General features: G+C 36.8%; 1 protein-coding gene across 2 annotated transcripts in view; it reads left to right on the forward strand.

Annotated features, from left to right (window-relative positions):
• The window catches only part of PDHX (pyruvate dehydrogenase complex component X), a 48,385-nt gene that overhangs the window by 7,564 nt on the left and 27,315 nt on the right, over window positions 1-13,506 (forward strand). For both annotated transcript variants that reach the window (XM_063289617.1, XM_063289619.1), the window contains exons 3-5: window positions 1,735-1,835; window positions 7,190-7,401; window positions 8,935-9,033. In XM_063289617.1, the coding sequence (XP_063145687.1) occupies window positions 1,735-1,835; window positions 7,190-7,401; window positions 8,935-9,033 (412 nt within the window). The remainder of the gene's footprint in view (window positions 1-1,734; window positions 1,836-7,189; window positions 7,402-8,934; window positions 9,034-13,506) is intronic.

Consider the following 13,506-nt stretch of genomic DNA (forward strand, 5'->3'; position numbering starts at 1 on the left):
CTCTATATTTTGTTTTTACATAAATATGATAGAGGAGGTTGAAGGCAAAGGTACATGTCATTTCAGTGGCCTGGCTATTAATGTTCTTACCATTATTACTCAATGTTTAAGTCTTTCATGTCGAAAATTATGAAAAATCCAGTTTGGAGTTAGGCAAGACAGTTTGTTTCTTTCAGGTAAGATGATTAAATGACCTTTCCCTTTTTTAATAAAATCATCATTGCACACAATGTCAGTCAGATGACAGAGAATCAAACCTTTGTTACCTCAGTTTTCTAGAGAAGTACTGAAGGTTTTAGATGTTTTGACTCCAGAACTATTCGGGATCCTATCCAGATTAACAGTTTAGTTCATTTACAATGGAAGGCATCCAGCCAACCTTCAGTTGACAAAGAAGTCTGGATCCATTAACTCATTAACATACAGAAACTAAAAGACGTATGATCTTGAATTTAGGAGAAAATGCTAGCTAAATCATTCCATTTTAAAGAGAGAATTGCGTGTAGAAAACTTCTTCCATTCATTTTTTTTAAATTTATGAAATGAAATACGTATTTCTAAATGGATTTTTGCTTCCCTTTAGGAGCTTCTGAAAGCGATTTCAAATTCTTAAATTTGTTTTTTGTGTGTATGAGAAAAATGGAGCAATGGGACAGTACTGCTTATCTAGAGAGATTTTTAATATTAAAATATCACTTTGCATGAAATTCTTTTTTGAAGCTCTATGAAATTTATTACTTAGGATAATCTTTCTTATTCTTAACTACCTGGTGCCCTTTACTGACACAAGGCAGTGACCCCTCTCTTAAAATTTCAATTTTTATTCTCTACTGTTTGATAAATTTGATTTCTTTCTCTTCTTGGGAACATTGCCCTATTTCCTGTAGTTGCCCCTTTTGTACTTTTTCCTTTTAATGCTGGATATTGCCATGAAATCCTTTCTGTAAACTTCCTTTGAATCAGGCTCCCATCCTTCATTTCTGGGATGGATGGATGGATGGATATTCCTTTCAATCATGTCTGATTCTCAGAGACTGCCTGGACAAATCCCTGCAGTGTTCTTGGCATGGTGGTTTGCCATTGCCTCCTCCTTAGGGCTGAGAGGGAGTAAGGAAGCATATGGATTTTCACTCAGTGCCACAAGCCATTTTAATTTCATCCCTAATTTACCGTTGTTGACACTACTCTGACTTGACTAGATATTACTTTTCAGCTTTTGAACCTACTCTTTGTCCTTGTTCCTCATGTAGCAACTTGGTACTTGACTTTCTTCTCTTCTAGAACCAGCCACCTGGTGAACTTGTTCATGAATAAAGCTGGAGCTGGCAATCACAAAATGTTGGAAACACCTAGAATTTGAACATTTAATACAGGAAGATGCTGTGAGTTCCTGCTAGAATCGGGAACTCATAATAATGGGATTGTGTTTAGTTTAAAAATATGGTAATAAAGGTCTGATAATACTTGCAATGCCCATTATACTACTGTATGCCTTGTAAATGACCAATTATTATGTATTTGTACCGAAATGCACTTTCTTTATCAAGAAACAATTTTAATCACTATGTGTTCATTGCAGTTTTTAACAAAACTCATAGTGTTTCTAAGTGAGTTGATTGTATTTTTCAATGATAAGCAATAATTTAGGTTATAAACATAATATAAACTATGAATTGAAACCTATGAAATTTTAAAAAAATGTTTAAAAGGTTGAATTTTATTTTCATTTTACAGGAGAAATGGTGAATGTTGGAGATGCCCTGTGTGAAATTGAAACAGATAAAGCAGTGGTTACAATGGAGTCAAGTGATGATGGCATATTGGCTAAAATAATGGTAGGAGTAATTTAAGTATTATAAATTATGGCCTTTAGAATGTTATGGCCTTTAGAATATACACTTAACTTTCACTGGCTTTTATTTATTTTTCATGATTTTTAATATTTTATTAGAATTCCCCTGCCTGGTGCCCTCCAAATTAGGATACAACTCCAAGAATTCAAAAACCATGATGACTGAGAGTTCTCTGTATTGCAATTCCTACAAATAGGGAAGACGCTAAGTTGGGGGGAAATAAATAAATGTGTTTGGCTGTGTGTGTGCATGTGTGTGTGCATATAAGTGGTCATATATTACCCTTTGTGAAAGCACTGAATTATTAGTATTCAATTGAACGAATGTTTAGATCTTTCATGGCGGTGATTTTTTAAAATTTTATTCATTTCATTTTTCATACTATCTTCCTTTATATGACATCTAAAGTTGCTTTATGAATATTTGCTATTCTAAAGAACTTTAAAACCTGTCCTAACAGTGAGAATCACACTGAGACGAGGAGTAGTTCTCTAGTGTTTATTACTGCTACATAAACAGAATCCTAACAAACTGAATAAGTGTGGGAAAAACTCAGACATATAAACCCCAAAAGCTAAGGTGGGCCTGATCTGTGTCTCTTTGAATGGCTGCTTAATTCCTCAGTACTACGCATGCATTTTCCACCCTGGATGGGAGCCCCTTCCTGCTCGCCATCATTACTCATGACAAAACCCTACTTGGCAGAATTCAGAAAGGATAACGTATTGAAATAGGTTTACACACTTCTGCAACAGTGATGCAACTGCAGTCCCACAAGGCTGCCCAGTTGGACCCCTGCTCCCCCCGTGCCCCACCGCAGAGCCATTGTCGCCAATGGGAAGAATCCTAGAAACCCGTTTGTTTACTTTTAAATGTATGTTTATTGAATTTTAATTTATGATCCTTCATTTTGGCAGGACTTCTTATCCTAAAATGTGAATATAAAGTATTATAATTAATAAACATAAATCATATGGCTGTAAATCTGAACTAGGAACTATGTAAACTGTGAAGAAATCAAAACCATTATCCTGTCCTAACAGTCAGGAATTGTCATGAGTAAGGATGGCGAGCAGGGGGCTCCCATCCAGACTGTTAAGCGCATGCGTAGCACTGAGGAATTAGGTAGCCATTCAGAGAGACACAGATCGGGACCGCCTTAAACTTTGGGGTTTATATGTCTGGGTTTTTCCCACGCTTCTTCAGTTTGTTAGGATTCTTGTTATGTACTAGCAATAAAGCATTAGAGACCAGTTCCTTGTCTCAGCGTGTTTCCTGGTTGTTAGGACAGGAATCACGCTGAGACGAGGAGTAGTTCTCTAGTGTTTATTACTGCTACATAAACAGAATCCTAACAAACTGAAGAAGCGTGGGAAAAACCCAGACAGATAAACCCCAAAAGTCAAGGCGGGTCTGATCTGTGTCTCTTTGAATGGCTGCTTAACTCCTCAGTACTACGCATGCGTTTTCCCCCCTGGATAGAGGCCCCCTCCTGCTCGCCATCAGTACTCATGACAATCCTAGGAATGAGAGTATGAATAAGGCCATTTTGAATTGAAAATATTATCTGTGGAAAATTGGCAAATCAATAAGGAAATAAACTCTAAAGGTGGACTAATACCATTGCAATTGGCAGGCATGTATTATTTAGTTAGTTATTAATGTATGCATGCATTCTATTTCTATGCCATTGAATCAGTACAGACTCCTGGCAGTTTACAAAACAATTGACAGAAATTTTAGTTCTTCCCTTCTATAATTCATTGAAAAGTAATGTTTACTATTTGCTTGGTAATAATACATTTACACTGAAATGTAACGTATTTGAAATTTTAAAATGTTTTTTATTAGTTTAAACACAAAATATATTTTGGTGGAAAAGTTTTTTTTAATTAATCATATGGATCTGTATAGGCCTGTTTTGGTACCAGAATATGATTGCTAGGCGGACCTGACGAATACCTGCTTTTGAAACCATGCAATTATGTTGTGTTGCCTAACACCATGCTTTGGTTTGAGAGAAACATGTCTCATATCACATAATTCTTAGGTCGAGTAAATACCTTTTTGCATTGCCAATATGATGAGTAGTTGTAAATTAGTAGAGACTCAAAGATTTGCAGGTTAAAAATACTGCCAATGAAGGAGTTATGACAGAAAAGATCACTAACCATTCAAAATACTGCCAATGAAGGAGTTATGACAGAAAAGATCACTAACCATTCAAAATACTGCCAATGAAGGAGTTATGACAGAAAAGATCACTAACCATTCAAAATACTGCCAATGAAGGAGTTATGTCAGAAAAGATCATTCAAAATACTGCCAATGAAGGAGTTATGACAGAAAAGATCACTAACCATTCAAAATACTGCCAATGAAGGAGTTATGACAGAAAAGATCACTAACCATTCAAAATACTGCCAATGAAGGAGTTATGACAGAAAAGATCACTAACCATTCAAAATACTGCCAATGAAGGAGTTATGACAGAAAAGATCACTAACCGTTCAAAATACTGCCAATGAAGGAGTTATGACAGAAAAGATCACTAACCATTCAAAATACTGCCAATGAAGGAGTTATGACAGAAAAGATCACTAACCGTTCAAAATACTGCCAATGAAGGAGTTATGACAGAAAAGATCACTAACCATTCAAAATACTGCCAATGAAGGAGTTATGACCGAAAAGATCACTAACCGTTCAAAATACTGCCAATGAAGGAGTTATGACAGAAAAGATCACTAACCATTCAAAATACTGCCAATGAAGGAGTTATGACAGAAAAGATCACTAACCATTCAAAATACTGCCAATGAAGGAGTTATGACAGAAAAGATCACTAACCATTCAAAATACTGCCAATGAAGGAGTTATGACAGAAAAGATCACTAACCATTCAAAATACTGCCAATGAAGGAGTTATGACAGAAAAGATCACTAACCATTCAAAATACTGCCAATGAAGGAGTTATGACAGAAAAGATCACTAACCATTCAAAGTCTTATGCAAAAGCACTTTTGTCAGCATATTTTATACTAAGTCTATATTGTATACACTATTATAGAGTACTACTGTTGCATGTTAAAATCCCATTACAGCAGTGACATACTGTAAAGTTGCTTATGTAATTCAGATCATTTCACTGTTCTTGATATTGAACCTGCAGTCAGTTGAAACTTTCTGCTTAACTATGCTTTGCAAATGAGTATCAAATACATCTTGATATATGAATGGAATATAAGATACCATCCTGAGTAGTTAAGAAGAAATCAGGCAAGAAAATGCCTGTCTGGAGTAGAAGATAATGGGGCTGCATATTTTGTTAAGGCTTCTCTTTCACAGCGTAAGATTCACACTGTTGGCAGCCCCTTGTGAAACCGTAATGGTTGGATTCTATCCGTTCTCAGCAGACTTTTTTTTTTTAGCCAAGAGCTTGATCTTGAATAGGTAGACATCTATGAACCCGTTTTCTACATAAATCTTATCAGAACATTTAAGACACATGAGAAGCAAGAAAAAGTAAATATTCCTTAATAAATGAAAAAGTATAGATTATATGAAAAATAATTAGGGCTTTTTCTAAAAGGGTTTGCAATATTTTATTTCCTTTTGTTTGTTTCTGTTAAATGGGTCAGTTAACATAGTTTCATCACAATTAGTTTCAGACCTTTTTCATAAAAGGTCTTTTGTTCTACTTTTTTGTAATTTCAAATTTTCAGAAATAGTGTATATCTAATAGTGAGCTTGCAACTTCCCCAGTTTTAGTAATGTGCATCAGAGTCCACAGAAGGAGTACAAGACGGGGTAAGTGATGAAAGATGGCTTGTTTTGGGTATTGTACTGGTATGTAGCAACATAATTGTGGTGGAATGTCTCCCTGAGGAGGGGGGAGAAGAGGGCGCATTCCAGGCTGACAAACATTCTTGCAGTTTGCTTTCCTTGGAGAAGGGGGAAGAGCCAAGGAAGAAAGTTAGACTAGCCCCACCTTAGATTCACAAGAGGATTATTCCCTTCAGCTCTGTTAAGGGATCTTTAGTATGGCAAGATTCTGTGCATGGTAGAGAATAATAAAGAAGCTAGAGTCTGCATCTGATTCAGTGTGGTTCTCTTCCCCGTTTTCCCTGACAATAATGCAACTAAAAGGCTGGAGCTGTATTGTGACATCACAGCAGAAGACTCACCAATTTAGGTAGCTGTAGACTCCCCATCACACCCTTCCTCCAACTGTAAATTTTTTTAATGAGGTTAGTTTCTAAAATCTATTTATTTATTTCTATCTTAATGGCATGCCAGTTCATATGGTAAATCCCAATATTTTTTAATTGACTTGAGCACACATTTCATTGAAACGATAGCACTTTAATGATTTTTAGAATGGGCAAGTGATTATTTTTTTCTTCTGGAAATCAAGAAAAAAATGGTATATTTAGTTTTAGAAATCTCAATCTTTTCTGTTGTGGGCAGTGGTAGCTGAATAAAGACTCCTAACATGGTACAAGAGATTATAAAACAGCCTTGAACTGAATGTAATTAATAATTGAAATTTGACTTACTACATTTTTCCATCAGTTCTTATAGGAAAATGTAGCAGCATAATGATTAACTCTTGATTTAGTTTTTACTTTAGGCTCCACCGGTTGTGTCTTCTGGTTTAGGTTCAGATGAGACAAATGGAAACATTCCTTTTTACAGTCATGAATTCTTTCCAATAAAGAGCATTAACAGTATTTGAAAAATGAGGTATATCATCCATATTATTTAAAATCAAAAGAACCTCTTCAATGTTATATAAAACCTTTATTAGTGACTCAGCTTTGGAATTCTTTATGGTTCAAAGGAATCATATAGAAAAGAAAGAGGGAAACAAAACTGGATGGAAATGAGGTGAGAGGAAGTGGTAAGTGGACAGGGAAGGAAAAAGAGAGAAGGGAGTCACCTAGGTGTCAACAAGGACTAAATTTACCAGGCAGTGTCTCCCAAGCAATAGCTAATCTTGAGGCTAGTCTTCAAAGACATTCACATATTCCAGAAGTAGGTCTACAACCAGTTGTAGTTCTTGTTCCTTGGCTGTCAGATTTCTTCTTACCAGCAAATGTAAGGCTCCCCCCACACCCCAATCACATGCAGTTATTGTGGACTCTTTTTATCAAGTAAATATAGTATATGTGACCAGCATAAAATGTGGATAAAATTATATGTTAGTTTAATTGTATGTTCGCAGACTAGGATTGATTTTTAAATTTTTTTAAAGTGGTTGTTCAATAAATGATCTAAAAACACATTAACCTCATAAGTCTACAATGCTATTCTTTTTTCCCTTCCATTTCAGAAGGAAGAGGGGAGTAAAAATGTGCGTTTGGGTGCATTGATTGGTTTGCTAGTAGAAGAAGGACAAGACTGGAAGCAAGTTGATATACCAAGTGTCATCAGTGATGCACCTTCTGAGTCTGTGACATCAGCAGCATCAACGGCCTCTTCCCCAAGTCTTTCTGCTACTCTCCCATTAGAGCATAAAACAGAAGATCATCCTGGAAAACTACAGTAAGTCTCTGGGTATCTCATGGCCTGATGCATTTCAGTGCTTATTTCTACTGAGTAACTTAGTCTTCAGTAGAACTTCGTATTGTTCTGTGTGGTTGTTGATGTATGGAAAGCCCATATCTTAATGTCCCATTCTAAAGCTGAAGAATAATCAAGAAATAATTAGAGTTTACATTTTAGCCTAATTTCTCACAACAATTTGTATTTTGTATAATAACCTCAGAAATTCTAATTTCAGTCCATTTATCCTTGGTGATACTAGCAGTGCTATAGCAGTAATTACAGGTCTAGAAATTATACTTCTCTGTGCATAACTAAGGGTATCCATTATAGAAATAGGGAATGAAATACAGTAAGCGGAAGGACAAGCTTTTACATCAGTACATTATTTTTGTGGAGAGCTTTATTTATTTACAATGGTTATAGAACAGTGACTCCAAGAAACTAACAGCAATATACAAACCCATACAACCCACAAAATAACAATAAAATATCCCACCAGCACAAATCTACCCCCTGATGTCAGTGTTGTTATTGTGTGTAAGATATCAAAGTCCTCATAAAAATGTTCAGTCATGACTGCCTTCCAAAACGCAGCAAGCAGGGGCACCATTCTCATCTCCAGAGGCAGGTGTTCCTTATCAGGGGCATAGATGCAAGAAATCTCTTCCTATAAAGGAATTGATGTATTGGTTGTCCTAACATTTCAATGAATGGAAATATAAGAATAGTGATTTTTTTTAACTAAATAGACCAGGCTTTGGATAAGGTATCTTAAAATATGGCTAATGTAATGGCTCCAGAGGTTAAAAAAAAGTACCTAATATTTTATCTTACATACTTCTGATCCACTTAGCTGAATTCAATCGGTTTTAACTGGTAGGATGTGTCCCAATATATCCCAATATGATATTTTTCCATTTAATTATAATTGTATATAATTTTCAGCTTTTGGCTATTTGTTGTTTAAGTTGATTGTCGTATAACATTATAGTTTATTAAAGGGCAAAGTGGATAGAACATATATTTTTTCAATTGTAGGTAATTCCTTTAGGAATTCCTGTAGGAGAAAAGCATTAATTATTGGGACAAATTGTTATCAGGTCAGGAATCATCACTTTGAAAGCAAGTATAACAAATATATGCAATAAAAAAGCAGCATTTTCCTTCCAGATGTGTTGGACTGTCTTGTCCTGGTAATTATCAAGTTGACTAGAGTTGATAGAAATTATATACCAACACATCTGGAAAGTAGCAGATTGGGGGTGCCTAGTTTGTGTCTGCAAAGTATTTTTAAATATGGTTCTTGTTGGCTGTTGCTTCTCTAGGTAAATTATTTTTAATTTTTAGACATTGTTGGGGAAGACTTCAATATCACTTAAATAATCAGACAGAATTGTTTTGATACTTTAAATTTAGAATGAACTACTGTCAAAAGTTAATTATGGGCTGTATGGTGTATACATTTATTTAATAAACTGTGTTACTTTTTTGTATGTGCCCTTTTAATACAGCTGCACCTTTGCCTTTCAGGTTTCGCTTAAGTCCTGCTGCCCGTAATATTTTGGAGACACATGGACTTGATGCAGGTCATTGCACACCCTCAGGACCTCGAGGAATTTTCACAAAAGAGTATGTTATCCATCTTTCTCTTTATGTATTGTATTCTGTAAAATAAGCTACTTCTAATTTTTGTAATGAAGAACCAATAATACCAGTTGATAACTTGCTTCCCTAGCACATGGACCTTTGTATTAGTTGTAATAAGGTCACAAGCAGAAAGGAGCATGGGCATGAAGGAATTAGTTTGTCAGTTAAATAGTATGAAGGCAGTGGTATAGAAGTGCCATGACAGTATTTTAAGTTATATACTGAGTAAAAGCTTGAGTCCTGGTGAATTATTGTGTATCACATGGGTACAGAAATAATAGATTTTAGAGGAGGGGGGAAAAAAGGGAAAAAGTGAACCAGTGTTTTTCAAACTTGTATTTGAAAGAGCTGTGGTTACAATACAGTCACCAAAGGTCAGGCCTGAGTCAGTGACACCTGACTAAAGTCATACAGAACAAAAACATTACACACACTGCCATTTAAAGCAGCTGATTTTTGTTGGGAAAGGGATGCTTCAAAATTGAATCATACCCACTTCTCTGTCAAAAGCACCAAAAGATTTTCTTCCATCCAGCTCCTCTGTGGCTGCCACAATTGTGAAATGCTGTTCTTTGAAAGGAGTGGTTAAATCAGTTATAGTAGTGGTGTGGGGTTTCAGCCTGCATCTGACTCCGAAAGCGAAAACTTATCCGGAGTCGGAGGGGGAAACCGAAACAGCTCAGGAGAGGCTTGGAAAAGCAGAACCAGGAAGTGACTCAGCAGAGAAGGAGAAATGGCAAATGGGGATTGGAGAAGCTCCAGTGGGGGGTTTGAACTCTCCAATCAGCGCGCAAGACAGGAGAGCTGAGAAGCACACAAATCAAAAAGCAGCCTGATTGGCTGCTGCAGAGAAAAGGCGCGGAAGGGATGGGCATAAAAGGCAGAAGTACAAAGAGCAAGTTTCAGGAGACAACCAATCCTTCAAGCTCACAGCCCTTGCAGAAGAGTCCTTACCTGCATTAGAAGCCTCGCCTGTAGCCAGGGTGGAATCAGCACCAGCGTCTTCTACCTTTGAAGATTTGCCTTCTGCACAAGCCGCGTCAGATGATCCTCCTCCTGCCATCCCTGCTGAGCACAGTCTCGTGTCTAGCTCCGGACCTCGTCGCCGTGTTCCAGTATGAATCAGGTGTGCACCCTGCTCCTAGCTCCCAGCCGTGCCTAGGATCTCCAGTCCAGTCCAGTCTTGTTTCAAGTCCCAGTCTTGCCTAGGATCTTCAGTCCAGTCCAGTCCTGCTTCCAAACGCCAGCCTTGCCCAGGATCTCCAGTCCAGTCCAGCCTCGTTCCAAGCCCACAGTCTTGTTTAGATCTTCAGTCCAGTCCAGTCTTGCTCCAAGCTCTCAGCCTTGCCTGGGAATTCCAGTCCAGTCCAGTCCAGCATTGCTTCAAGCCTGCAGCCTTGCCGAGAATATCCAGTCAAGCCCAGCCGAGCCTCTAGAGTCAAGCCTTGTCCAGTGATTCCAGTTCAGTCTCACCTAGCCTCCACGTGTGAGTCCGGTCCTATCTGTGTGCCAGCTCACAGATCCTTGCCTCCAGTTTCTGCTTTGCCGCGCACTCTAGCTTCACCAAGCCTGACAGCTTCAATCAACGGGTTAGCTGAATTCTGTCTTCCGCCACAGTTTGACCCTGCAGCCATGCCTATTCATCCTTCATTGCCTGGGTGGACTTGATTAGAACTCCTTTGCCTTATTATTCACCACGAGTTTATTACTGTAAATAGTTGTTTTTAATAAAGAATGTTGATAATAATTCTGTCTGGCCGCCTCATAGTCTGAACAGGACAAGTGGCTTCTGATTCTGCTTATGGAATGGCAGGGCCATTTACACAAGCAAGCAATCTTACATTGCTTGCATTGCCCTACCTGCACTGAAATTAATCAAAAGACACTTTGGAATGACGGAGCTTGTATGGAGCTATGTATCACACAGACTCCTTGGGTACTAAACATTTTAGATCTTAAGCAAGAATCCTTATCCAGCATTTTCTAAATCAGTTAAAGTAGTTGAAACTACTGTGCGTAGAGTGAGGAGTGATAGTTTCATAAGTATGGGCTTTTTCCTTCTCTTAACAAATGATCTGCCTTTCATAACACAACACTTAAATATTGCTAACTTCCCAGAAAGTTGAAGCCATCTTCTAAGTCAGTGCCTATACTGAAATGGCATAGTAGAACCTTTTATTAAAAATGAATAAATACAACCTTTATTTTGTTCTTGTTCTGACCTGATTTAGACAGAAGAGTAAACTGAGTACATATTACTTCACATGGAATTGTCAGGAATCTTAGTAATTGTATAAATGTAAATGTAATTTATAGTATATAACTAGTTCATGGCATATGGGAACCCTCTTGGTTACAGAGATACCTAATTAATGTTTCCTAGTAGCCATGGACGTATAACACAGGTTTTGTACAGGGAGGGAAAGTTAATGTGTTTCACCCTTAGACATATGTTTAACACTCATCCACATTTTGGGCAGAGGGTTGGCTGGAACTTGTGTGATTCTTACAAAAGGTAAGAGTAAGTCATACTTTCATTAAGTTATCTGATGATGGAGGTTAGGATATGGCAGATAATTCTTCCCATCCATCCTCATTGTTTTTTGTGGCGAAGAGTGTTAATTAAAATAAAACAATGAGCAGTATCGGATGTTGTAGTTTTTTCCTGAATCTGATGGTTCTCAGAACTGCAGGTGGCAGCAAAACACAACTTTCAGTGAAAATTTATTATAAAGTAAAGGCATGCTACAATGAATGGAGCTAAATATCTTGTGCTACTTATACAGTAATCTCACAAATTACTGTATTTCATAGAAGTATTTATATTTCATACAATATATTTCATGAAGTCTGTAATACTGGATTTTATACTTATTTATGGAAACACATTTTGTCAATTCTGGTGTTTTGTTTTGTGCGGGAGATCACTGCTGTAAAATGGCATTTTAAAAATCCCTCTAGAAGCAAGATTGGTAAAGAAGTTGTTCATCATACTGAACCTCACCTATTCCTCTGATAAGGAGGATCTTAAAAATAATTAACATGGCATGCCCCGAGAGTGTAAAAGACTGTATTTTGTATCTTTTGGAAGTGCCAAAATGAATTGAGGGATTATTTATGGTAAAATTTATACTTAATTGAAGTCAGTGGCAAAACTCCTATTGATTTTAATGGTCCAGTTCTGCTCTGGTAATTCTTAACTAAAGTGCTGCATATCACAAATAGATTCACTTATAATAAATAGATTGATTATGTGCTATCAATTCAGTATCAACTCTTAGTGACCAGATAGAGCTTTTACCAGATGATCTGTCATCAACCTGGTCCTTCAGGTCTTCCAATGGTTCAAGTCCATCCACCTTGCTGCTGGTTGTCCTCTTTCCTTCAACCTTTCCCAGCATAATAAATTTCTCAGAGGAACTAAGTCTTTGCATAATGTGTCCAAAGTGTGATTTGAACCTCTTACTTGTGCCTAGGTGAGAACTCTGGATTGATTTGTTCTGTGATCCAGTTTGTTTTCTTGGCTATCCGTGGTATTCTCAGGAACCAACTTTCAAAAGCATGAGTATTCCTTATACCTTGCTTCTTCAAAGTCCAACTTTCACTTCCATAGAGTATCAGAGGGAAAATGATTGCCTATACAGTTCTGATTTTTGTAGGTATAGCTATAGTTATATCTTGGCATTTGAATATTTATTTATTTATCAAATTTTTATTACCGCCCATCTCCCCCACCAAAGGAGGATTCTGAGCGGTTTACAAAAACTTTTCTAACGCTTTCCTACCAAATGCTAGTCTGAGGTGTATTTCTTGACTGCTGGTTCCTTTCCTGTTGATAGTTAATCCTGTAAGGCAGAAGCTATCCACTATTTAAATATCTTCATGATCAGTTCTAAGTAGTTACTGTATCTGTTGTCATTAGCTTAGTCCTTGTTATATTTAATCCTACTCCCATTTTTTCACTATGGTCCTTGACTTTCATTACTAGAGCTTACAGATCATTTGCATTTTCAGCTATCAGAGTAGTGTCATCAAATAGCACAAGTTATTGATGTTTCTTCCTCCAATTTAAAACCACACTCATCATCTTACAATCCAGCCACCCTCAATATATACTCAGCAGATAGTTTGAATAAATAAGAAGAAAGCATACAGCCTTGTCTTACTCTTTTGCTGATCTGGAACCAGATTATTTTGCCACATTCTGTCCAAATTGGCTTCCTGACCTATATATAGGTTTTGCCTGAAGTTGTTCATAAAAAGCAGCTATATATAATATATGAAAATAATAAATGAAGTAAAAAAGTTTTATGGGGGACTTGATTTTAAAAGAAGATGGATGTGTAATTTTAGTACATTTAAAGATCTCTATAAGTAACAAATGACTTGTTCTTTTTAACTCTGTAATTATTCTTAGCAATATTTCATATCATTCTTTGAATATATCAATTATTC

This window comes from Candoia aspera, chromosome 1 (genome assembly GCF_035149785.1).
Source record: "Candoia aspera isolate rCanAsp1 chromosome 1, rCanAsp1.hap2, whole genome shotgun sequence".
Classification (NCBI taxonomy): Eukaryota; Metazoa; Chordata; class Lepidosauria; order Squamata; family Boidae; genus Candoia; species Candoia aspera.